At 31.1% G+C, this 27500-nt stretch overlaps 3 protein-coding genes across 3 annotated transcripts; 2 read left to right on the forward strand and 1 right to left on the reverse strand.

The window, feature by feature from the left end:
* Window positions 1-23: 23 nt before the first annotated feature.
* Nfs1 (Nfs1 cysteine desulfurase) lies at window positions 24-11177 on the forward strand. The gene is made up of 8 exons (XM_088223723.1): window positions 24-364; window positions 684-772; window positions 3849-4103; window positions 6519-6684; window positions 7865-8149; window positions 9568-9741; window positions 9876-10008; window positions 10904-11177. Exons 1-8 carry the CDS (start codon window positions 253-255, stop codon window positions 11055-11057), a joined length of 1368 nt encoding a protein of 455 aa, XP_088079849.1. The 5' UTR covers window positions 24-252; the 3' UTR covers window positions 11058-11177.
* A 2325-nt stretch (window positions 11178-13502) lies between these two features.
* RabX6 (RAS oncogene family member RabX6) lies at window positions 13503-15819 on the reverse strand. The gene is made up of 3 exons (XM_088223724.1): window positions 15472-15819; window positions 15119-15363; window positions 13503-14344 (listed from the first exon to the last, which is right to left on the reverse strand). The coding sequence occupies exons 1-3, from the start codon at window positions 15649-15651 to the stop codon at window positions 14146-14148; spliced, it is 624 nt and encodes a 207-aa protein (XP_088079850.1). The 5' UTR covers window positions 15652-15819; the 3' UTR covers window positions 13503-14145.
* A 1347-nt stretch (window positions 15820-17166) lies between these two features.
* LOC148283283 (uncharacterized) lies at window positions 17167-23976 on the forward strand. The gene is made up of 7 exons (XM_088223726.1): window positions 17167-17522; window positions 18335-18448; window positions 19362-19596; window positions 20341-20434; window positions 20524-20693; window positions 21340-21588; window positions 22231-23976. The coding sequence occupies exons 1-7, from the start codon at window positions 17289-17291 to the stop codon at window positions 23973-23975; spliced, it is 2841 nt and encodes a 946-aa protein (XP_088079852.1). The 5' UTR covers window positions 17167-17288; the 3' UTR covers window position 23976.
* Window positions 23977-27500: the final 3524 nt, after the last annotated feature.

Consider the following 27500-nt stretch of genomic DNA (forward strand, 5'->3'; position numbering starts at 1 on the left):
AAACTTCAAAATTACGATCTGTCACTTTAGTTAGCGTCGCAGTAGTTCGAATATTTTCCCACTTTAGATATTAAGTAATATACATAGTTTATAAATTAATTGCTCAATTTTTAAATTATCGTTTTAAGTTTACAACAAATATAAAAATCCTAGTATTTAGATACTAATAAGTGAAATTCATTCATAATTATTTAATTTTCTACCACTTGAGATTTTACATTATATAGTGTGATCCTGGTGTGATTTTCCATTATGTTTCGTGTTGTCAAGGTTCTTGTGCCGCCCTTTTCCACAAATTATTCGTTAGATGTTAGAAATTCTACCAAAAGAATTTCATCAGTATTTCACAAACACATGGCTACCGGTAAGTTTGTTTTCTTCTTGTTATCGGCTTATGTAGATACGATAACTCAAACAAGAATGTGCAAATCCCTTTATTCCAGCACCCTTGCATTCTGCGGTATAAGCTATGAAAAATTACTCAATTTCCTTGTCTAAACTAATGTTGAGATATTATAAATGAGTTGTTTGTCATTTAAAATGATTACATTTTTATCATTTTTTATTTGGTGACTGATTGTCAGAATAAAATTGGATACTAATCATATAAATCAACATTTAGCAGAAATTTGAAGGTTATGTTTACAGTATTCTAAATGATCATATTTATTATTTTATTTTAGCTTTGGAAATAGAAAAAAACAAATACAATATAAAATCTGATTTAGAAGGCCGACCTCTGTATTTAGATGCCCAAGCAACTACTCCAATGGTATGTTACTTTTAATTTAAAATAATAACAGACTACCTACCTCCCTATTATGAAGTGACCTTTGATTCTGAGTTCAAATTTCCGACTATTTAACCGTGCTACACATAACTATAGCAAAAAATACTATTGGTATTCAGATATTTTAGTTTTCCTTTTCTAGAGTTTTCTAGAATATGACAACAAAAATCAACTGTAGTAAATCTGTTACTACAGTTGATAATATTAGGAAAACAATATTTCTACTCTAGTGCCACAGAATAAACTCATGAAAAACCTGTTCCTAAATAAAAAATAAATAATGAAAATTGCATTAAAAATGTAGTTTTCAGTATTAATTATCCATTTTGTATTTGGTAAAATGTTAAGTATATCCATAATTTGAGACCCTTCTGAGTCGAACCACATCCTTGAAATACAGAAGGTTCAAGAGCAATTTTTGCGCTACTATTATATTATGCATCATTATTTCACTAGCAGGGATACTGCATAATAACACGTCAGCTTGAGGAGGAAGAGCTAAATCATGTTTTTTTGGACGTTTGATTGTTATCCTGACTTTCTATCCGACCTCTCCGATAACAACGTCCCATTCCCTACTCATATTCTAAATTTTTTATGTCACCACCCAATAAACATGTATTCAAACTTTATGTAAATATGAAGTTATAAATGGTATAAAGTTGTAAATAAGTTATACATGTATAGTGTATGTAATATTAAATACTAACCCATTAACTTGTATACAGTACTAACACATGTGTAATTATTTAAATAAATAAAAATCTGAAACTCGACACTAGCTAGAGCACCCCAGTTAGCAGATGAAAAAGCCAAAAAAACTAAGAAGAAGGATTATAACACCCTCAAATCTCGCCGTTATAATTTTCTTAGTTGATTGTATATGTCTCTCTTCTCTTTTCCACATCTGCTCCTAAGTGGAGCATGTGGACATCACCAGTTGCCTCCAGAAGACCCTATCGCCAGCCAGCACTCCCGCTTCTTCCCATGTCAATCCAATCGCCCCTTAATTCCGCTGAATAATGTCTAAAGATCGTCATTGACGGCCTTCCAGGACGGCGTGATCCCGCAGGTTTAAAGAAGAGGCAACTAGGGTTTAGGTTCATATTGTAACGTTGTAAAAAACAAGTCCAACGTACTCTGTTTTGAAAGCATTTTAGTACTAGATTATAATTCTATGTTGCCTGATTTAGCGCCATCTGACGGCCGCGGTAGTAACTCATCCATACGATATCCGTGCGTTAGAAATAAATTCCTTTTCCATTTGAAAACTCGGGACGAACAGTCCAGCTGTCGCGCAAAGACTCAAAGAGAGGCGACCGCACATTTCAAAAATGTAGTCCTTCAAGAAAGGGAACGTTCAACTTAACGTAAGCCTATTTGTTTTAAATTTATTAGCGAAATTCTTGTAGAGAGAGATATCATATTCTAATGAGATTGTATTTTATACAGGTTCCCTTTTTTCTACCTTTTTTTATCTTTTTCCATTTTTCCACCTTATTCTATTTTTATTTATTCCACTTTTTATCTACTTTGTCCGATGATAAAGATTTTACAATGTAGTATATTTACTCCATGATTTGAATGGATCACTAATTATTACGAAGTTTATTCGTAAATACCTGGAGTTGGTGTCAGACTTTAAAGTTTTCTTCAAAATCATGAGACACAAATTAACAAATGCAATGAAGCAGACGATCATTTACTGAATTAAAATGTCGACAAACAATCTTCTGGGAAATCATCAACTGAGCCAACCATCATTTAAAAATATATCAACTGAAGACGTCGCATATCGAGTTCCATCTGCGGATTTTATTTTGCAAAATCAACATTATTTCATATCATCTCGAGAAGAAAACAATCAAGAATCTATTTCAGTTGTCATTATTATTGTTACGAATATTTGCTTCTTAGATAAATTTATTGTCAACCATTTATTCATATTAGCTAGGCAGAATTCTGATTTTTTATATTAACTAATCTTGTTACATTTGTAGAGAATTGCTTCTTTGATTAAAATTTTGTATTTTACTAACGAGTTGTTTATTTCATAAAATCCAGATCTTTAAGTCATATTTGTTACATTTTATTGTAAGGTATTTTAAATACAACGTTTTTTTTATTCTGTTCATAAAATTAAATTTATACAACATAATCTTATTCTTTTGGAGAATTCTCATGTTCTTGCCGATTGAACAAAACTGGTGAAAGGTAAGTTGTTTGTAGGTACTTAATTTGGTTATATGCATTATTCTTCTAAATCTTAAAAATTTACTTATTGGTTTTTGATAACCTACCTCTATCATGTCGCCCAACTGGGACCAAATAATTTATTTCAACCTACACTTACCGTTACAATATGTAATCCAAAAATACTGAAAGGGATCAATTTGTATGTTCCCAATAATTATTCCAGGGCCCTTATTACAATGGGAAGTTAATGTTTATCTTCAATTTTATCTACAAAGTAAAATTTAGTTTTCTGTATTAAAAGTAGAATATGTAAACAATTTTTTGTCCAAACATGTTAGATTACAGGTTACCGACGAAAATACTTAAAATTTTCATACAAGTATACATATTTTCATACATAAATATCGATTTTACTTTATTCCCTCTCTGTATGTACCAATGAAAATAGCGTTTGTAATCGTGACTCAGAAGGAGATCCCGTATACAATTTTACATACCCAAAAATCATATGAAAGCAAGTCAGAATTCACCCATTATTAGGGCCATTCGTTTGCTGAATACGGCTTCTGCACATAATATGGGCATATTTTTCAGTACACATCGACAGTTAACCAGCTATCTCCTTTCTATTCATTAAATTTTTACTTGTAATATATTCTACCTGATTTTTAGTCTACATTATGTATTGGGTTAAATAACCTCAAAGTGCTTACTACAATTGTTAAATAAATAAATATCTCTTAATTGTATCCAAGAAACAAAATAAGTTTTGGTGTATAAAAAGTCGGAAGGAGTGTTGTTTTTATTTAAACAAGGTAATGGCAATAATAAATAACATCATTGATTTTTGTAACTTTTACAGGACCCGCGAGTATTAGACGCCATGTTGCCATACATGACAAACTTCTATGGCAATCCACATTCCCGAACACACGCGTACGGCTGGGAGAGTGAGGCTGCTGTAGAGAAGGCTCGGGCGCAGGTGGCAAACCTGATCAGGGCAGACCCAAAGGAAATTGTTTTCACATCTGGAGCCACCGAGTCCAACAACATCTCGGTCAAAGGAGTCGCTAGGTTTTATGGAGAGAAGAAGAAGCATGTTATCACAACACAAATTGTAATTTAAATAGAAATTTATAAAAAATTATAATTCATCAAATCAATTTGAATTTGAGTCACGGGAATCTCTTTAAAAAAAAAAAACCGGCATACTGGGATAATATGTGACAATCATAAAGTGTAATTTATAATTTATTTTTCCATGTAAACTTTTTCTTGTCATTATCTTCCCTTAATTATTTATAAAGCTTTACATTAATACTCATATCGCCTACGATATTTTTTTATGTGTATTTATCAGTCTTGTGCTTGAATGCCAGTGTACTAAAATTTTGTACATGTAATACTGTCCTTTACGACTAACGAAAAATGGCCTAAATATTTTCAGTTTTTAAGTAAATCATAAAAACACAATTACAGTCGAACTTGGTTATTATGAGGAAGATGGGATCGACTGAATTTCCTCGTTATAAGCATTACTCTTTATACCAGATAAAGGTTTTTTTTAAATCCAATCGCCATTGCATATTGTCACTAAGTTAACTAATGATTATACGTATAGTTCATACAAATGAAAAATTATAAAGAAAATTATAATAAATGCTTTCAAACAGACTACTTTCTAAATTTAAAATGCAGATAAATAAACATTCTCATTTTTCCACAATATTTACACTGTGGATAAGAAGGTTTTTACATACTTAAAAAATTTTCACCCCGCATTCTATTTCACAAGTTATTGCCACTTGTTCACGAATTGAGAGACACTTCCTCTTGTTAGTAGACATGTTTATAATTCAAGGGTTAGTTTTTATCTGGTCTGACATCATCCACTCGTAATGTATATTATGCACTGACTATAGAACATAAAAAAACTGAAAAGCATTGTAAAAACCCCCGAAACAAGTCATTCATAAACTACAAAAGAAGTTGTAAATTGTAATGTGGTGCCTAGCCGGTACTTACTGGGTTCACAAAGCTTTGATTTTGAGACGCAATTTCAACTGTGTGTGTGATTTGTTTTCAATGTTGTCGGCGAAAACACCAATTAGGTACTTGGACACTTACGTAGTGTCATAAACGTCATCCAATCCAGATGCCCAGCGGCATCGGTCCTAAGTTAGTCACCCTTTTAGATTTTATTACTCAGGTTCTTATTTTAAAAATGATGTTTTTAAACAATTGAAGAGTTTTTACTCAACTGTTAGCAATAATTTTATTCGGTATGTCTGAGAAGTAGCTCGTTACGAAAGTAAACAAATGTATGGAGAAAACCATGAACTAAAATGCCGATGAATATTTCCTCGTGACATCTGAGATCTCGCTATTTCTGTGATCGTTATAACCATGTTCGACAGTAATTACTCCTCTTCAGGGAATTTGTTTTTCATACATTCATTTTCTGTAAATTTTCCACATACCACCCACACTTTTGTGACATCATTAATGTTGATTTAAATGTACATTTGCCTAATTAATTTGACCCGTTAGTTCAATTAATTTACAGTGATTGAACAAATTGATGTTTAAAAATTAAAATTCTTTGATTGTTTCAATTAAAAAGCTCCAAATTTAAATTGTTGTAAATATTAAGACCATTTTCGGTGCCAGACAATTTTGATGAATAGGTAATTGGACATTGATTTTCGTTCACTCTCGCAAATCCCTTCCCGATACTGTGCGAAAAAAGCAACTGCACTTTGGACTGATTATGCCTAACTAAAACCGACATTTTGTTCGTCCTGTTTTCCACAACTCAAAACTGAACCAATTCTGTTGTTTTTTTTTTTTAGAAAGAGTACCAGATTGATATTTTCTATGTCAGTACTTGTTGTGTTCTTCAAAAATACTTTTGAACACAGCAGATATAACTGGGGGCTTTTAAAGGTTTTTACATGGTTCTAGTTCCTATAATAAACAATGTCAATAAAAAAAAACAAAATAAACACGCCAATGGTAATAATAATATCTATAGTGTGTAAAAAAATCATTGCTCTGGGGTGCCATAATCCAGGGGAAAATACGAGAATACGTTTGTATGAAGAAAAGAGTCACCACGTTTTCTCTTAATTAAAAAAAAAACACATTTAATCTACCGTATTTGTGAATATCTATGAATATTGTTAGAAATATTTACTTTTGTTATCTTTCTTAATCTAAATTCTTTTTAATAGATTGAGTTTTTCTACTGACATTTCTTGGTGGGACTGCATTTTAATTATAATAATAAAAATACATAAATAGTTTTATTCCACTTTTATTTATAAATTGTCTGACGATGTCGGTCACGACGAAACCCGGTCACTGGTAAAAATTTATAAATAAAATTGGAATAAAACTAAATACGTATTTTTATTATTATAACTAAATTCTTTTGTTGAATACATTGTAATTTAACAAATTAACACAGCCTGTTATTATTTAGCAAAAAATATTTTTTCTATTTAGCATTTTACTGTTTTTTTTTGTCTAGGAGCACAAGTGTGTTTTGGATTCCTGCCGCGCCTTGGAAGGGGAAGGATTTCGGGTGACATATTTACCCGTAGGAACTAATGGCATCATAAATCTCAGTGATTTGGAAAAAGCACTTACTCCTGACACTTCTCTGGTCTCAATTATGACAGTCAATAATGAAATAGGTATGTCAACAAATTGCTCAAAATTAATGTTTGGATTGAGACGATTCCAGGCATTACTAACCATTTTTAAAATTTAAAAAGACATGTCTTATGATAAATTTATATCGACTAAATGAAATTAGGTTCCACAGAACAAATATTTTTTGCCTGTATTATGTATACCTAAAAAACATAACATTACATGGGTTAAAAACAATTCATAAGATCTTGAAATGGCTCTATTACGATATGAAAATACGTTGATACATTGTTAAACTGTCTTATTACTTACTTTTTTTGTTAAGAAACCATTTTTTTCCTCAACTGAAAACATTAATTTATCCCCAATATTTCAAGCATGTTCAAATCTTGTGCGTGCCGCCACATCTTTCAAGGTTTAATATTAGAATACTACTGCGTATAAATTAATCACTGGATTTACAAAAGTAATAAATAAATAATATTTTTATCTGCGAAGATGCTTGTAAAAAATAAATAAAAATAAAATCCTTAGAGTAATGATACGCCACTGGCTAATAGAGTCGCCCATACGGACTAAAACCATTCTATGATTATCAACTACAAAGATTGCTATAGTTTACAATAATATTATGGGCCGTGTGTACTTAAGTCGAAAATTTTAGGACGAGGCGCAAACCAAAACCGTCTGTTACATGTTTGTTAAAGTAAAAACCAACCAAAAATTGTGAACGCTTTTTTTCTATGCAATAGAGCTAAAGGGCTTCGCTAGCAAATTATTACTCTGACTTAAAATCAAATATTTTTTCATTTATATAACATCTAATTGCAAAAATAAAAATGATTGTTTATTTCAATGTGTAGTTGGAAAAGCCAGTATAAATTTAATAAATGCCTTGCTTTTGAACTTCCCCACAATATTCATTAGTTAACGCTGAAACCACAATATGTTTTTAATTATATAATGCATGTGAAACAATAGATAACAATTACTGGATGAGATAAACGGGAATAAAATTATATTTTTTATCAGCTAAGTGTGTACACTAAACAGCACTAATGTCTGGCAGCAATACTAACTGCCAGACATTTTGGGATGTTTATTGTACAGCGCCCTTAAGGTGATTTTCACAAAAATTGCGCTTTATTATAAATAAATCAATTAAATAAGTAAATACGTAATTATGATTATTAATCTACATTCTGAAATATTTGTTGACAGGTGTGACACAACCCATATCTGAAATCGGAGCCATGTGTAAATCTAAGAAAGTATTTTTTCACACGGATGCGGCGCAAGCTGTAGGCAAGATCCCTCTCGATGTCAACAAAATGAACATTGATCTCATGTCTATATCGGGGCACAAAGTCTACGGACCCAAGGGAGTTGGTGCCTTGTACATAAGGAGAAGACCGAGGGTCCGAGTTGAGGCACTGCAAAGTGGTGGTGGACAGGAAAGAGGGATGAGGAGTGGTACAGTACCAACACCATTAGTTGTTGGATTAGGTAAGATCTTAAAATCACAATAAGATTGATTTTACAAATATAAGTTCTTGATTATCTGGATATGTAACACAGGCTGCGCGGAAGTGTCCAGATTGTCATCATAATCATCATCTTACTCTTATCGAGACCAGACGATGCATAGGACATGGTACTGATACACCAAATGCAGCGTATCTTAGTAATAGATATATGAATGTATTATCAGTATCAACTATGAAATATTGCCATGCAAAACAACTTTTAGAATAAGTATTTGGAGTTGACCTTGCCAGGAATGGAACCTGGTACCTGGCGATACAAAACTGTACTTTTTTAAAAATAAAATCTACATCCTTTAAATTGATGATTTTTAATAAATCCATGAGGTTATCACTTCTCGATGGATTTGCAAAAATATAAATATGAAGTAATTCGCTGTAAGTGTATTTTTCACTCTGAAGTGTAGCAATCACTGGAGTACATTGGGTTTGGATTATCGAGACTAAAATGTGAATAAGGAATATTTTTGTTCTCTACTCTCTATTAATTAAAATTTTGCGATCATTTTAACTAAATAGTCTTAAGCAATCGTGCTAAAAAAAAAAAATCTATGGAAGCGCATACTTATCTTCCAGCGTTCGCCATTCCACCACAAGACCACAACTCAGATCATTTAGTTTGCAAATGCAACACAGAGAAGGAATAGCTTTTTTTTTAAAATACAGACCAACTTTCATATTGTCATCCTAAATAGTAATACTCATAAGTCCACAAATGGTCAAAAATGATATCTTGGCATTTTTTATTAGAACCTCAAATAATCTATATGCGTGTAAAACTTGTATATTGTATATGTATATTTGTAGTGTTGCATTTTTTATTTTTAAATGTGCCGAAAAAAAACTTCGCAATAGTTCGCTGCTGAAATAAAATAGTTTTTACTCTCGTTTGTTATTTACAAGTGTTACAAGTTGGGCCGACGATATTTAAGGTCATTATGAATCAATTAAATATTTGATTATGCTCCAACTCTGGCACTTGGTATAAGTCCAGCATTATTGTTATATAATTATATTTATTACTGAATGCCAGTGCATTGAGATTGACATGTTTATTTTAGTATTATTGCTTTATGATATACAGATAAACATACAAATAATATTTCCTTTAACACTCAAAATATTTTTATATGCAAACTGGGTATTTGCTGTACCCCTGTGACTTTTTCCGTAAAACCATATTTTCTTTTTTTATTACAATTCTTTGAAGATTGTTTGGTTCAAAAGCTCATTTAATGACAGATGTTTCCAATTTCTCGTGTTGTAATCAATCAGTAAAGATAAAAGTTTTCAGGAATACTGTTTATAACATATTAAGATGCATTTAACATAGATGCATTTATTATGAATAAAAATATGAATTTTATTCTTTTTTTCTAGGCGCTGCTGCTGAACTTAGTGAACAAGAGATGGCATATGACCATGCGTGGATGGAAAAACTGTCAGCTCGTTTGATGGACAAAATAATGTCTCAACTCCCCCAAGTTATTAGAAATGGTGATCCTGTTCATTCGTATCCTGGATGTATAAATCTTTCTTTTGCTTATGTTGAAGGCAAGTTGCATCCATAGATAAATAATTTATACTAGCATGTCAGTTCGCGATATGTATAGCTAACTCCTAAATAGCTTTGTGGTGATCTACTCGTATTTCACAAAAATAACCATATAAATTTATATTTTATTCAGGCGAATCTCTACTCATGGCTCTAAAGGATGTAGCATTATCCAGTGGCTCTGCTTGTACATCTGCATCCCTCGAGCCTTCCTATGTTCTGAGAGCCATCGGCGCTGATGAAGACCTGGCACATAGTTCTATAAGGTAAAAAAATCTCATTATTTTGACCAAAATTACTTCCTAATACAATATGGTGCGTAGTAGTACAAAATTAATTTGGAAACCATGCCCATGTCCAGTGATATGCCATGGAAAATCATGATAGCGAAGAAACAAAAAAAATCCCTTCCTCCATGTTGTATTTCTACACCTCATTCATTCTTTTTTAATCGTATTTTAAACTACATAAGTATTTATTTTGTATATTTTCACTCCCTGTCAGATACTAATAGTGCTTTCTGTTTTGTTATGCTATGTAGACTGCATTGAAGTGTCCATCAGCTAAGATAATAAACACTGTAATGTAGTTTGAAACAAGTACTATCCATGAAACTTTAAAAAACCCGGGCCCAGATCACAATGGGAAATAGACATTTATCTTCAACTTTATCTACAAAGTAAAATATGCATACTATTTTTTTCTTCTAGACATGTTCAATTATAGGTTACCGATGAAGATACTTTAAATGTTCATGCAAATATACTCATTTTCTTACGCAAATATCGGTTTTTCTTTTTAGACAGTCTAAGATAACTCTGTCAACTTCGCATTGTAATTGGGGCCTTGAGATAATTCGGAGAAGACTATTTAATTCAAACGTTGATTATTTGAAATCGTAGGTCGGGATGATTGCATTATAGCCAGGTCCGATCCTTGAACCTTATATTTAAGAAATATTATTGGAAAACTGCCTACCTAGTATCGATCAGTCAGAAAATCTTGGACCTTTCTTTAAGTGTACTTTCATTGTTATAATAATTTGACGATCATTAGGTCATTCATTTTTTGTTTGAATACAATTGACCTTTAAGACTTGTTATATAAGCATTTGATGTAAGTAGTAAATAATAACTTATTGTTTGTATTGTATTCTTTCAGATTTGGAATAGGTCGTTTCACAACTATAGAAGAAATAGATTACACGGCCGAAAAATGTATCAAACACGTTGAGAGACTGAGGGAAATGAGCCCACTGTGGGAAATGGTTCAGGAAGGAGTAGATATAAAGACCATACAATGGTCCCAACACTAGATCTGTATAGATTATAGTAAGAAGCAATTACACGCAATAGACTGTTATGATGTATTGTTAGCTTGTTAAATTATCATAATTAATATTTTTATTGAGCCAGAATAAACTAAATACGTATTACGCATATTCTTTTTATTTTACCACAGTAAAACATTATTTTGATTCACCGTGCACACCACCACTACACAAGGAATAATTTTCCAAAGCTAATTTTTTTTTTGAAGCTTGAATAAGAATCTTGGAATATAATAAAAAGTTTGAGTTGTTGTATTATTTTATTACAATAATTCCATTAATATTTATAATTATTATAGAATGCATTCAATTTCAAAAGTAGAAAACACTTCTCATGCTTTACATTATATTCAATTAATAACATGCAAGATACTCGATAGTAATTATATCAATATGTAGATTACTAGGGTTTTTACAAATATGTATAATATTTTCTAGTTACAGCTTACTTTTGCGAGCTTAATATGTAAATTATATCATGCTTTGTATATGAACATGCAAAGCTTAATCTTAAATAACGATTAATGCTAATTCGGTACAGGCAAGTTATTGACATAAGCCACTATATTAAGTTACACCTAAACTCAATATGTTATGTTATGACACTAATATGGTTCCATTTTGTTTTTGTAGGTAGGTTTTTTTCTTTGTAAATCAGAAAATTAGTGCTCCTAGTGTGTATTTAAATTTCAAACATTTCATTTTTAAAATTATATTTAGAAATGACATTTCCAAGTGTAGTATTAAAGCTTAAGTATTTGTAATATGCAAATAATACGCTTTCAACAGAAATCAACATACATATGTATTTTATATCCTAAATTGTAAACATGTAGTGTACACATCTACAAATGTACCGGATAGTACGCACATTATTATCACATCAATAATTACTATTTAAGCAGAGGAATTTTATAGTACTAGAAACCTATTTAAAATGTTTTTGTGTCATGCACTGTCAAACTTAAAATAAATTTTATTGATTTATGTATTTAATCAAATAAAACATAATTTTATTCTTTGTCACAAACTTTTTGACTAGAAACAAGTGTTATTCTTTATATGCTACTTAAAAATAGCACTAATATTAAATAATTGATGTTCGGAAACATATTTAAAGGTGTTAAATTATTAAATAAATGGTTTATTATTTATTCTGAGATTCGTTAGTAAAACTTTATAAGCAAAACTAAAGTTTTTATTAACCTCGTTTGCGAAACATTTCAAAAACAAAACAACAATCATTTACATTTACAAATCCAGATCTTTATAATTAAAAGTATACTGAATAACTATAATATAAAATAATATTCTTAATAATATGTCTTATACATGTATACATAACAAATTTTAGAAAAGAAGATAATGTTTTTATTTTATTGAAGAAATGTACCACAAATCTAGACATTATTTTTTACTGTACAAACACTAATAAATATTATTGAACATTCAATCAAATAAAATTGATATTAATAATGCAATAGGACAATAAATTAGTGTTTTATTCTATAAAATATATATAATTGAATGAGAATACATTTTCGTATTTAATAATATAAGATAATATCAAATATTAATAATTTTATCAGCCTGATTATATTTAACAAACCAGAATCACATTTCAATAGAATTTTAGTAAATATGTCAGTTTTACGATAATTCATCACAGAATGAAAGGACTCATTACATAGTACATTTTGGCAGATGTAATTGCAACACTGGATTGTAATCATACCATTTTTCCTGTGTTCGGAAATAGAATTCAACTAACATTTTACTTCTCGACATGCGACACACATTGCAAGAACATATTATGCATAGTTAAATTATAGATTATTCACAAATTCCTAGACATTTTACTAATCCAAGTCTAAGATGTGTAACTTACGGGTCAAATTTCAAAATTGACATTAAAATATACGTATAAAATTGAAAGCTATCAAAATTGACATTAAAACATACATATAAAATTGAAAGCTATCAAAATTGACATTGAAACATGTGTATAAAATTGAGAGCTATTTTTTGAGACACGATTCTTATTATAGATGTAAGTAAGGTTTTCTCAAAATTCTTATTTAATTAGACTCAAGTAAATTCTATATTCTTTAGAATATAGAATTAACTATTTATAGGAGCTGAAGTAAGAACATTTTTTTCAGGAATTGGCAGACCCCTTTTATATATTATGTATAAAAGTATAGCTGATAGAGTTGAAGCTTATGTTAAGTTATAGAATGTAAGTGAAGCTATTGTAGAGTAGAAAAGAAAGATAAAATTAAAGATAATAAGTTAGTACAAATCTTAGTTCAGTGTAATGTAAAATTAAGGATTGTCGAAGACATAACATTATGAACACCTATATAAAATCAGCAAAATTAGAATCATTTTTTGTCATAATTAAAATTAAAAGGAACATTAAGTCAAATATTTTCATGAACAAAATATAATCACAAGTTTCGTTAATACTACAGGTAGACTATAATGAGAATGGCATTTAAAATAATCAATCGCTATTCACTTTACTAATATCTATATTTGAGAATAATAATACAAACATATTATCAAAATTACAAAAATAAATCTTCATAGTAACTGCAAAATACCAAATTGTCGGAGTATTAGCAAAAATATTTTGTAGAAAGTATGTTTAATATTAAAAAATAAAACTAAATATGTGTCATGATGCAGAAACGAGGTAGAAAGTGCAAAATTAGTATAAAATAATATGTAAAATATTATTGAATATCATGTAGTTCACCCGACAACTTTGATTAATATAAAAATAGTATTTATATCAAATGCCTCGATATGATTCTGTATTTTTTTAGGAGTAAATAATGCTCCCAAATAATAGTAAATTCCTTTTTTTCTACAGGACTGAAAGCGCGAATATTTAACTCACAAATATAGTCAAGCAGAATTTTTCAAATTTAAAATACATATGTTTCAGAAGTTGCCATACATTCCAAATTAATAATTTGGCTGTCACATGCTTGTTTATTGTCTTATCTTTATGTCAATTATATTTTATTGACAAAATAATTATTTAAAAACAAATGTAGTTGGTTATTCAGCACAAACAGGACGGATCTGTAATTTCTTCCGAAGATGTAACCTTAAAACTTTGGTGATCTATATTTTGGAGGTCGATTTTGGATTTATTTGATTCAAGCAACTGGGCAGCGATATCTGCAAACATTTCGTCAATTCCATCTCCAGTTTTGCAAGAAGTTTTGTAAGTTTGACTTATTAAATTGTGACACTGTTCACTGAAAAAAAAACATTTGAGTTTGAATGATACAAAAAATATACAAACTAAGTTACTTTGCTTATAGAAAAGGTAATTAAAGTTAAAAAATAAAAGAATCCTTAGGAGAAGGGCGAAAGACAGTCTACAAAAAGATAGAGTGACTAAATAAAGAATCTAGCTGGTTTACAATGACCCAAGACTATTATATATTTACTAATATAGTGCCATTTTTGTAATATAATATTCAAGGATGCTTTACCTATGAATATTGATTTTAATTTGAGTTAAAATTTATAATATAAGTAAGATAATTTATTTTGTAAACACATGCTACGGATTTCTTCAACGATTAAACAGGTGGGTTTTAAGTTTTTTCCAAAACAAAACTCTTACAGTTTCGCACTTCTGCTGGGAGAGTATTCCAGTTTTTTTTACATTTCATGGCAGATAAATTTACTATTATGATACTATTCAATAGTTGCTTGTATTAGACTATTTCCCAACACTGCAATAAACTGTTATTTGGGAACCATTTCACTAAACAGTTTAATTTGTGAAACAGTAACTGTTAGTGCTAAAGAACCGCAACACCCATCTCTAGCACCAGTGCAGTGAATTCCCTGTGCATTAGGGGATAAAGATGAAATATCATATTATGAAACCCTTTTTTGGTAAATTCATATTTTGAAATATAAAAAATTTCCTTTAAATGAAAAAAAATATGGCCAAAAATTTAAATACAACAATTAGTCTGTTAATTTGCTTGTTAAGAAGGATTATTTATTATGTTTACCAGAATGACTCCATATCTGCATCAGTTACTTGAGGAGAAGATGTTTCCAAGTCAGATTTATTGCCACATAAAAATATCTTCGCATTCTCTGCATATGTTACAATGTCTAACAGATGCTGTGAGAGAATATGAAAGGATGCAGGATTATCAAGGGAAAATACTAATATCGCAGCTTCTGCGAATTTGTAATAACTTGATGTGATGGAAGCCACTCTCTCCATTCCACCTGTGTCCCAAAGCTGAAGCTACAAAAAAAATAGAGAAAGCCCATTGAGTTAAGGTGCAGACATTTAAATACAGAACGGATGCTTAATATGCTTTAAATCTACTATTGCGATAATATACTCCTTTACCTTCATTTCCCTGCTGCCTAAATTAAATACTTTATCATAGTGATCAAGACCTAAAGTAGATTTTCTGTCGGTAGCCGTGACGAAAGTGTTATTTATGAATCGTCGAAATAGAGAGCTTTTTCCGACACCAAACTCTCCACACAAAATAACTTTCAGCTCGGGAACCCTTGTAGATGCCATTTATAGGAAGTAAAGAAGAAAATCGAGACTATTTAATACATTAAGAATAGAAATAAAAAACAAAAAGTTACAAAAGTTACATCTAAGTACAGACAGTGACATTAGACATGCTTAGAAAATTTAAATCAGAGAATCGTGACCAGAGATTATACACATATCGTGACAACTGACAAAATGACATCTAATTTATATCAGTTTCAAATACAAATTGTCTATTAAAATGTTTTTTTTACTACCTTCAAAAAAGGTAAAACAACAAACCATTGCGCCTTTCCGTAGCGGTAGGCAAAAAGATAGAACCAATTTTAAAGTAGTTATTGGTAGAACTTTGTCATTGTAGGCCGCGAGGAGAGAACATAGAACCTTATCTTCACTCTGTCTTTGTAGGTATTTATTCAAACGGTACACTTTTGTGCAATTCATTTTTTTTAACATAATCACCATAAAATATCAGCTACCATAAAAATAAAGATATAATATTTTTATATACATAATCTCCCAAACTATAATTTAATTTTCAAAAATATGTTGAAAATGTCGAAGAAAATTTGGATTTATTGAATTACGCCTAATTCAAAATTCTCAGAAAAGAATACAATGAACCAAATACCATACATGCAGGTATAATTATAAAAAACAAAAAATGAAAAAAAAATTACACCATTTACTGTATTGAAAAACATAAAATAAAATATATGTTACTCGATTTTTGGTATAAAAAAATAAAGGAAGTAATCAAAAATTTCCACTACAGATAAAAAATAAAATGAAGATAACATTTCCTGTCTTATTTTTTGAAATTTTTTCATAATAATTTAGATTTAAATGAAAATATTATATATTTCGACATTATAATCATTTCAGCCTTTTTTGTTTATTTTGAACAAAATTAGTGATAATTTTGTTTTTATCCAAGTGCATTGTGAATTTTTTTCAATCGATAATTTTTGTTTTTCAAACAAATGTTATTTATACTCTAACTTAGTGAGTTTTTGTTAAGGACTTATCATTTTTAATTAGTTTATAAAGATCATAATACTCATATCCACACCCGATGACACATAGGGCATTACATTGGAACATCAAATCCAATGTATCATTTGTTACATGAGGTAATTAGCTTTAGGTACCAGTCCAGGGCTGGTATTCCGAACGCGTTTACAGCGCGCTATAATCCGTATTTAGTACGTAAAAACGCGCTATACCGCGCTATAATTTCGTTTGGAATACCAGCCCAGGAACATTGAAATATAGCAGTGTTGAGTTACCTTTAAAATAAGAATTGAACCAAATGCAAATGCACCAACCACTACATTATGAGAATGACTTGTTTCCATTCAATTTCCTTTTTTTAAATGTAGACTTAAGAGTATATATCGAGTCAAAAGCACCCATTCAGGGTTTTGGTTATATTTTTATTTTCTTTTGATAAACACAATAATATCGATAGGATGTTTGCTAGGTAGGTCCCTTGTCTAAATATTCACATTTGACGTCTCGTCGTCTGATGTTATCCATGGTTTGTTTTTGTTATTTAGGTGCGGGTGACGTTTTTTGGCGTCCTTTGTGAAAATACCGTTCATAAAGTTATTTAATAACACAACAAATCAGAATACTCATCGATTTCTTTCAGTCGCATGGATATTCAATCCCCCCATTTAGCTGCGGCATTATTAGCAGTTCCAGCAATGCTGCGGCCCGAAGCCGGGCCGGGTCATTCGCCGGCAAATAACACGGCTGATGCAGAAGCACCTCTTGCTATGAACCCTCCGCCTTGTCCAACTCCAGATAAACCTGGTCCCGCTGTTACTCCAGTGATCGATGAAGAGGAAAAGGATGAAACCGTTAGTCACGACGAGTTCAGTGATGAGGTAGGGCTAATTACCATTTTATAAATTCAGTCTTCAAAATTGCGCAATTGTATTAGATTTCTTTGAGATATTTATAGTTTCGACGTAAATGTATGACATAGAGTTTAATTGTATTTACACTTAGTAGTATAATAAATTCACCAGACAATTGACAGAATGATAACTATATAAATATTTAATAACCCAAAATAACTGCTTTTTCTGCATTTATACTTCCTTTTCGCCGCTAGAATGTACGCCATAAAATAACATCCTCTTTATACAATATTGTAGCTTAATTAATTTCTTGTGTAGATTTATTTGCTTAATAAATATCTTATTCTGTTTAAGAATTATTACTTATTTGACCAATTATCGCTTTCAACCATGCATATTTATTTATTTTGTCTTATTAAATAGTCATATAGTCGATGATACTCCAATACTGCATAACCTATTTTTTTTTATAAAAATGTTTTTCTAAAATAAATTCCCCATAGGGAGTAAGCGCCGTTTTAAATTATTGCTATTTTTACTTTAAATAAATAATAATAGTTTTTTGATACGCTATCGGTATTTTTGGTTGATTAAAATCGTAAGTATGCTATTTATTTATATTAACAGAATGCTATTTAGGTTGCCAAAAAATTCTAATGATAGTTACGCAGTATTGCAGTATCACCGTCGATATTCTTTCACAGTTTTTTGGTTTTGTAACCTGCCTTCATATGTAAGCCTTTTTTGAGATAGCAAACTAACTGTTTATTTTCATTATTTTGTAAACGAACATCAGCAAACTTAATTAACTATTACTGGATTTCTTTTGTTTGTAGGAATCACAAGCTGGGAATAAAGCCAGTACTCCCGGAAGAAGTGTGACCTTGCAGATGCTATTGGATGCCAAGATATTAACTCCAGGCGATGCTGCAATGACTATAGAATACTTGGTTTGTGATTTAAAATTTTATTCGTAAAGAGGAAACTTTCAGGATTTGTGTATTTTACGAAAAAAAATCTCAATACCCATGGCTGAATCATATCGACTGCTAATGCTTAGGACACAGGCTTTGAATCACAATTTTATCCAAAGTGGGTCATATACACATTCTGTCACATTTCCTCCCTAGAGAGTTATTTAGATCTAAATTTGTTGCAACAGAGACTAAATACATTTTTGAAAGGGTAATATATGGCATTTACATGGCTGCTGACCTGTCATTGCCTTGTTTAAGTGGCCATTTTACACACTGTAAAATTCACCATTCTGCCTATGTTTAAACATCCACATTTCCTCAACTGTTCCCTGTAAATGCCCAGACTTCTTCTCAAAAATGTTTTCCCTCTGTTGCAACAAATTTACGGTGAAAAATACATTTAAAAAATAAAACTACTTTTTCCATATAGGCTATCAAATTAAGCCAATAAAGTTTTATTTTTATGTGTTGGATCATCGCTTTGAAGTTTATAAATTTTTAAATTACACTGCTCGTGATGTCACAAGTTCAAGTCGGTGAGTTTTTCTGACATTTACAAGTAGAACCCTGTACCCGTCAAAACACAACACTATTATTGATTGGTTATCGTTAGCGTGTGTTCATGTAAACCAGTTACGTTTCAAAGTAGTTCATTTTTATTAAAACCTTTTGCATGAATTTTTTTCATACATTTTTGAGAAATTTCACAGTACAATTAAATGCTTTAATTTTTACTGTAAGAAAACATTTTTAATATCCAATTTCTTGTAGCACTGAACTTTCTAATCGTGGATTCAGCCTTTATCCTGAACACAGTTGGTATATAAACAGTTCTCTGTAATAGTTATTTTTATGCAATTAATAATATTTTTCTCTTTTAATACAGGGACAGAAATTTGTGGGTGATCTCCAAGCCGATGGGAAGATCAAATCACACGAAACGGAGACGATCTTCTGTTCTCCTTCTGCCTGGGCGATACATTGTAAGAGAATCATCAACCCGGACAAGAAGTCGGGGTGTGGGTGGGCATCCGTCAAATACAAGGGCAAGAAGCTGGATGCCTATAAAGCGGCTTGGCTTAGAAAGGTCCAATTACAGAGAGACTCTACTCCCACTGATGGTGAGACAATTTTACTAATTCAAAATATTAGTTTACTATGCCGATTTAAAAGATTATTTTTAAAATTTAATCAAATCACCGTGAAAGGATTGTTAGTAGGTAGGCACTGCGTTTGACAATTTCAACACCAAGGGTTAGCAGCACTACTTCCCTTTGATGGGAAAAGATGGCATAAAATACTAGTTCAGTTCATGCCCAGAGACATTGGGCTCCCTGGATAGTACGTAAAATTTAATTTACCAACCATTCTGCACATTCTTTCATAGGTGAGAATTTCGCAAGTATCGGTCACTATATTATGAGCCACCTCTGAGAATCTCCCGCGTCACAAATTCTTAAGAATCAGCCAATGATAGTGTTGTAATAGAAATAAAAAATCCACTGAACTTCTTCATTAAACCAACATGCAAAACCCACTATACACCTTCACCATAGTTGCCGCCCAAAAATATAAAACCAACATGCCATTTTTCAACTATTTCTCCCACAACATAAAATATTTTTCATAACCCAATCAGTGCATGTAAGGGTTGCTTATTAAAGTGCATGGCATGTCGGTTTTATATTTTTGTGCAACAACTATGGTGAAGGTGTACGTATAGTGGGTTTCGCATGTTGGTTTAATTGGTGTCCTGACAAAGAGACAGGTACGTCTCGAAACTGATGTACATAGAAAAGTTAGTAACTGGTGATATACAAATATTTAACAACAATTAGTATTAATAATTGTCTTATTGTTTTCAGACGAAGTAGAGAATGAAGTAGAACAGCTGCCCGAGCCTCCTCCTCAGCGGACGGTAGTCAAACACAATACCGTTCCCAACAAAATGATGCAACAGTAAGTTAAATCGTTTCTCATAACTGATGCATAGTTTTCTCAACAATCCCTCTTCACGTTTTAATTTGAGTTATATGTATATGTTTTAGTGACTCCAACACTCTGGTGGAGGCAGTTTCATTTTCGTCCATAGGAAAAGTCCAGCCATTTCTCGTGTCCATCGGTACTAATGCCTGCTTTGTCTTGGATCTTCATTGCCACCTTACTATGTCTGAAGTATGCGGGTATCTAGGAGGGTCGTGGGATGTCAACTCCCATAGTAAGTACTAAAATATTTACATTTGTTTTATAAATTTAGTCATGGTTATGTGTTTCAGACTGTTTTTTAAATCTATGTGTTTTTAATATATTATACGTAACTAAACATTATAAACTTGTCAAATAGATCGCAAGATCTTTAGAAAGAAGAAGTACTAAGCGCTTTTATAATCAGTGTCATTTAGAAAAATTCAGCCTTACCAGAAGGTTTTTGTTTTCAAACTACGTGTTTAGCAAAGTGCCATTAAAAAAATCGTCACAAAAATGTGCAAACCAAGTTGTAGCGAAATTACACACCTGGAGAAAGTGCACGTGCCTCATTTTTTCTTGTTCAGATAAGGTTATGGGCCGCTCAGTAAAAAAATGGAGGGAATTGATGATGAGATGAAATGATATGACATTCAGTGAGTTTGTATTCAAGAATAATAATGACGAAGGTAGATCATTAAAAAAAGTAAAGTAATGTTTCCTGGTTTGTGGCAGTGTAATGGCCTATTGAAACAATGATGTGAAATTTGTGGCTATTTCATGGAAATCATTCTAATATTTGAATTAATTGTAAATATCAGAAAATAAGGAGTGTCAAAATTACTTACTGATTAAAAAATGTATATATGTACATGTGTGTTTTCTCGTTAACATTTTAGATTTGGCCATTACACACGCCTTCCCCTGTCTTACGAGCAAAGGGGACACACAACCTCGTGTGATGGTTGAGGCTCAAATCTTCACAGCTATGGAAACCATGGGCCTCACTCTGGTAGGCTGGTACCATTCCCATCCAGTGAATCCTGCCATGCCTTCCCTCAGAGATTGTGACAACCAACTGGAATACCAGATCAAGAAACGGGGACCTTCGGATCTTACCTACACACCTTGTATTGGGATCATTTGTTGTAAGTTACTTAACTACGTACATAATATATATTATAATGTAAATAATAAGGTATTTTCTTAATGTTTTGAAAAAGTTTTCACTGGCATAAATATAAGGAACCATATATGCTGTAAATTAGTATTATATTACAAATTTTGTGAACAACACCGACATTAATCTTGCCTCCATCTGATAATTAAATATTTGTTGTTTAATCAAATAAATAAAACAACTTTGTTTTTAACCACTAATTTTTTAAATTTTTTTTTCTCCACCGACCGGTTTCAAAGCAAACAAAAAAAAAAATAATGATAAAAAATTAGTGGGTAAAAACAAAGTTGTTTTATTTATTTTATTATAATGAATAATCACAAAGTTAGTGCTTCAAATATAAACTTTATATTTATTTTTTTATTTTAAACTTTAGAATATTTTTTTGTATATATCGATTTCATAGTTTGAGCTCATAAATTCACTTAAAAAATTATGATAAAAATTATAATGTGTGTATTTTAAAAATAAATACTTTGATTCTTAGTTAACGGGCATCGGTCTTTCCTGGTTGTAACACTATTAGCTGTGTATTGTATTTAATAAATATGTGTTATTAAATAAATACCTTTTTTACCAGTAATTATTTTTATCATTTTGTTTCTTCCAGCACCTTATAATCCAGAGAGCCCTGTTCTGGAGTCTTCTCTCACTTCCTACTGGGTGACTCCACCCCCGGAGCAGCGCCCCACAGAGTACCCCCGCCCACTCCTCATGCAGTATGCCGTGGTCCATGACTCTCACCTGGCGCCCCATGCCATGGAACAAATATCCAAGAGTATTAAGTACTATTCCACTGGAGTTGACGATAAAGCCATTAAGTTCACGAACCCCTATAAGTTAGACACCACGTTTTTGGATAAATTAAAGTGCACGCTCGCTGCTAAATTTCCCAGAGAACAAAGCGACGGTTTACTCTGGAATTTCATTAAAGATGCTCTCGGATGTTCTACAGAAGGAGATGACAAAATGGACCTTGATGCTCTTCTTGCCGTTTCTCAACCTTTGCCTATTTCCAAGACACAGTCCAGTGTGATCCCCAATATTCCATCTGTCAGCGCACTCCAACAGATGGTTAGTCTACCTGCGGGGATCCCACCTCTATCCCTTCCTTCAAATGCTTTTGGATCACTGGGAAGTGGCAAATTTGAACTTCCGACTCATTTAAATATTCCAATTCCTCCGAGCTCCGGTAAATCTAAGAATTCATCATCTTTGCATAGTCTCGGGTTGCCTACTGGATTAGATGTCTTGACTGGCATGTCTTTAGGCTTGGGTCCCGCTACAAGTGTGTCATTAGGCTTACCTTCCGGTTACGATGCTTTAACAGCTAATAGTTTACTAGCCAACTTGCCTCAAGGAATTTCAACAAGTCTCGCCGCTACACTAACAGGTACTAAATTACCAATCCCATCAGACTTGAGTTCGTTCCCAAGTTTACTATCTTCCAGAACAAGTTCTGATAAGACTAATTCAATCAATACTCCTTCCTCCTTGGCATCGGGCAGCGTCTCAGCATCCGCCTTAGCCACTAGTCTGGCGTCTACTCTTCCACCAAGTTTGTCTTCTAACTTGATGCTCAGTTCTGCGGAAATAGCCAACGCTCTATTCTTGAGCGGTAAGTTCCCGAGTACCAGCGCTCTTCTAGGAATCCCCGATCCTATGTCTCAAAGTATTTTAGATGCTAATAATATGTATCTTTCACCTTCACTCCTGAAGATGCAAGATACTTTAAATTTATTAAAACCTCTTTCTACTAGCAGCCCCTTGATGAGCAAAACTATTTCTGATCAAAGTCTATATTTAAAGAGCACTCAAGATTTAATGAAATCAGCTAAAGAATTTTTACCACCAGATGTTAATATTTCGGCTATGAAAAGTTCTGGGAAGTTCGACTTTTCCCTGTCTCCTGATCTAAGCATCACTAAACAACCTGATTTGTCCATCTCCACGGTTTCCAAGTTGCCCAAACTCTCCGACTACACAACAGATTTTGGAATGTCTCTACCGAAGTCTGGAGAATCATTCCTGAAGCAGATGTCGGAACTGACCAAGAAAGCCGGAAAGGCTGACTTTTCTAGAGAAACTTCTCCGTCACCGGCCAAAATTGCCAAAACGGAAGATTTCAACACATCCTTAAACTTAACAATGTCTTCAGCTATGAATCTCTCCTCTCACTCCAGTGTAACTGATTCACTCTCTCTCTCTGCTTTGGCAAATACTCCCCTGAAAGAGCCTGAGAATATAGACGCCAATAGTGATTCGGAGGTCCACAATCTCTCTATGAACCCCAATCCCAGTAGAGACCTGATAGAAGATCACATTTCTCCACAACCCGAACAAGTCTCCGCATAAACATAAATAATTTTACTCTAGTATTATCTTAATTTGCTCCATTCCTGAAGTATGGAACATTGTATATAATTTACATCAATGCTAGTCTCTAATAAGTATACTCCTTTCTTTAAGATAGGTTTAGTGTTATTGAGTGATACAAATATAAAAAAAACATACTCTGATTACTAGTGTATATTTGATTTAAGCATAAAAAAACTAATATTTCCAGTACATTCCTAAAAAAACATACATATGGACATGTTTATACTTATGTAGCTTAAAATTGTAAACATTTAAAACTTATTAGATGTTTCAACCTATACATAAAATAGGTAAACATGATTACTTTAAACTCTTGTATGTATGTAAATATGCATTAGTTTTAATAGTGCTGTTGTATATTATAGGTTTAGTTTAAATTCCCCGTTTTTTATAGTTTTTGGTAAATCACACGCATAATATTGAATAATTAGTAATTAAATTGTGATTATTGTCATGTAGGTACTTGAATATGTGTATTTTATAAATACATAAAGTATTTTATTTGCTAGAAAATGCAAAATTCAGTATTTAAAATAATTTTACTCATTTATCATAAGAATTGCATCACCTAAAAAAAAATATATGCATAAATAAAGAATTCACATTAACAGATTTAAATTTTATTGCTCTCTTGGACTCAACTTTTGCAATAAGGTTTTTATTCGTACTTCTCAATTTAAATTTTCACAATGAATACTTCGTAATTACATGGAAAAATATTTTATATCAATTGATAATTGTGTTGCATCTGTATTAATATAGTTCAATTAAATAATTTCATTATATTTAACAGACAATTTATAATTGAAGCACTAACTTTGTGGTTATTCATTATAATTAAAATTAAAATAAAACAACTTTGTTTTTAACGGCTTATTTTATATTTTATAACCAACCGGTTTCAAAGCTACACAATCTTCCTTATCAAGGTATAATTTAGTCATTTTACCCATATACTGTGTCTTGTGTTGTTTTGAAACCGGTCGCTAATAATATATTTAATAAGTGGTTAAAAATAAAGTTGTTTGATTTTAATTTACATGTAACATTGCTCAAAGTAATATAAAAAGGTAATTAATTAATGAAGTTAACTTTTTTGTATTTTATTACGCTATATTACTTTTTGAATGATTTAAATTCAATATTTATTCAATCATCATAAAATAAATATCTGGGGGTTATTGCTAGAAATACCTATACCAAAATTAATAATTATTCTCGTAAGGGAATCGTTACATGCATCTTTTACACTAAAAATCTTAATAGCTTATGTCAATATAGACATTTTGCGCTATAAAAAATTCAGATACAATATATTGACATATTATGCTTGACAAACATATTTATTTTTCAAATTTCTAAAAGTGACTTGACTTGTGCACTTATAGCAATAAAATAATGGTTATTTAGGAATACTTTCTTATCCCTAACCCATAATGACGAAAATTTGATAAAGAGACTTGTAGCAGTAACCCGCCGATATTTTATAAGTACAAATTTAAACATTTTTATTTATAAGAATTTCAAGCTTAGAAAAACTTTGTGTAAATTTGTATTTATTTATTCCCATATTTATCCCAATGAGACTATGACAGAAGGTGCTGATGGCCATAAATGTTTATATTATGACATTTGTGATTCTAAAAACCAAAAGTGGCTATCTCCAGCCTCCGTAATATTTGAGATTTTTGTTTTACATAATAATATTCAGTTTGAACATAGCCATCTCCTTTTTTCTTCCAAGAAAACAGTTCGAAATCTCATATGGTTATATTGATTGGTCAAAGACAAAAAGTCAATTGCCTTTCTCTTATGTTTCACGCACACTAACTCAAGTGTAAATTTGTAATGGTAAATATTGAAAAAAACATTTTTTTACATTGCAATTTTTAAATGTATGACAGAGAATAACTGCCTCATTTGTATGGAGCTGTCAATGAATATATCGCGGGCAACTGTCTGAAATAGACATGAGGTATTACATTACGAAAATGGCGCTATATAAATTATCCATAATAAGAATAAAAAGACACATCACTCCCTTACTAGCTGTATCTCAGCTTTAGCAAATATTGCATTGTCCTCGACAATTTTAAATAAAAGAGATAATATCACGATACACACAAATATTACTGAAAGGTATATACATATTTCTGTGTAACATAGCTACGACACTAACAGTCAGTATTTTTTATGTGTGTTGAAAATGTATAAATATAACTAATTATCTAATTATTCAATAAATTATATATTTTTACACAGTTGATGTGTAATCAAATCATTTTGTCTTTACACATGATGGCGTTATTCACGTCTAATCACAACGAAAATCCGTTAGAAAATTAAGGAAATTATCTACAAATTGAAATGCACCAAGTTGGCTCTAGTAATGTGTCTCAACATACCTCATTGGTCTTATATATCAATTTAATTTTGAGCCACAGAGTCTTAAGCACTCGAAAATCAGAAGTATGAACCATTTAAAAATACATAAATATATAAATGTACAATGTTATTATTAGAGAACACAATGAATGAATATGTTTATATGTGCCCTATTTCAATGCTTAAAAGAAAATATAAAATAAATGGATAAATTTTTTTACAGATAAATATAATTAACATTTTTGCGCTAATTTCAGATTTTGTACTTATGTTGACCAAAAATCATCACAATCAATTAGTCATAAATATTTGGAAGCTATTTTGTAAAAAAGCTACTCAAATATCAGTTAAATTCCCCTAATAAATTTAAAGGAAATATTTTATGTGGTGTTAGTTTGATTAAAAATACTTGGTTTTTCTGTTTATGAATGCTTTAACTGTTTTTTTTCTTCCTTTTATTGATTTAGTTCTAATGTAATGATTTCCAAAAGTTTTTATGAAAGCACAAGAAGATTTAAATATATTTTTAAAGATGCATCGTGTCATTTATCTGTAGGGGAAGGCAGAGAGGATGGAATGGCATATGCGTATAATGTAAAGTAAAATGCATCAATAAAAAATGGAGTATTTTTTTTATTCTCATAAAAAAGTAATAATTGGCACCTATACGACATTTTACTGGTTTTTAAACATATTTATTTTTCTAAATTAAACATATTTATATTTTTGTATTATTGTACAAACTGATATCAAAAATAATAAATACGTCTTACAAAAGTACCATTTTTTTGTTTTATTTATATTTCTTTTTACTTGTAGTTTGTCAGGTTTCTGGCACGAGTTGGTAACTACAAATTTTCGAAAAAATGATATGTCTTTATAAATGGCATCAAATAATCTTTATTTACTGAGTACATAAAAACATTTTATAAATATAATAATTCATATTTTATAATATTCAGCTTGCAGCTTTATTTGAATTTTTATTATACAAATAAAAGACGAGTGATACTTTAATACACGAATTTGGAATATCCAGTGACCGGTTTCATCGGTTTCGCGACATCTTCGAGACTGGTATCTTCACTAAGAAATTTAATTTATATTATTTGAATT

Source organism: Micrasema longulum, unplaced genomic scaffold, assembly GCF_059751315.1.
Source record: "Micrasema longulum isolate JH-2025_06_02 unplaced genomic scaffold, ASM5975131v1 h1tg000250l, whole genome shotgun sequence".
Lineage (NCBI taxonomy): Eukaryota > Metazoa > Arthropoda > Insecta > Trichoptera > Brachycentridae > Micrasema > Micrasema longulum.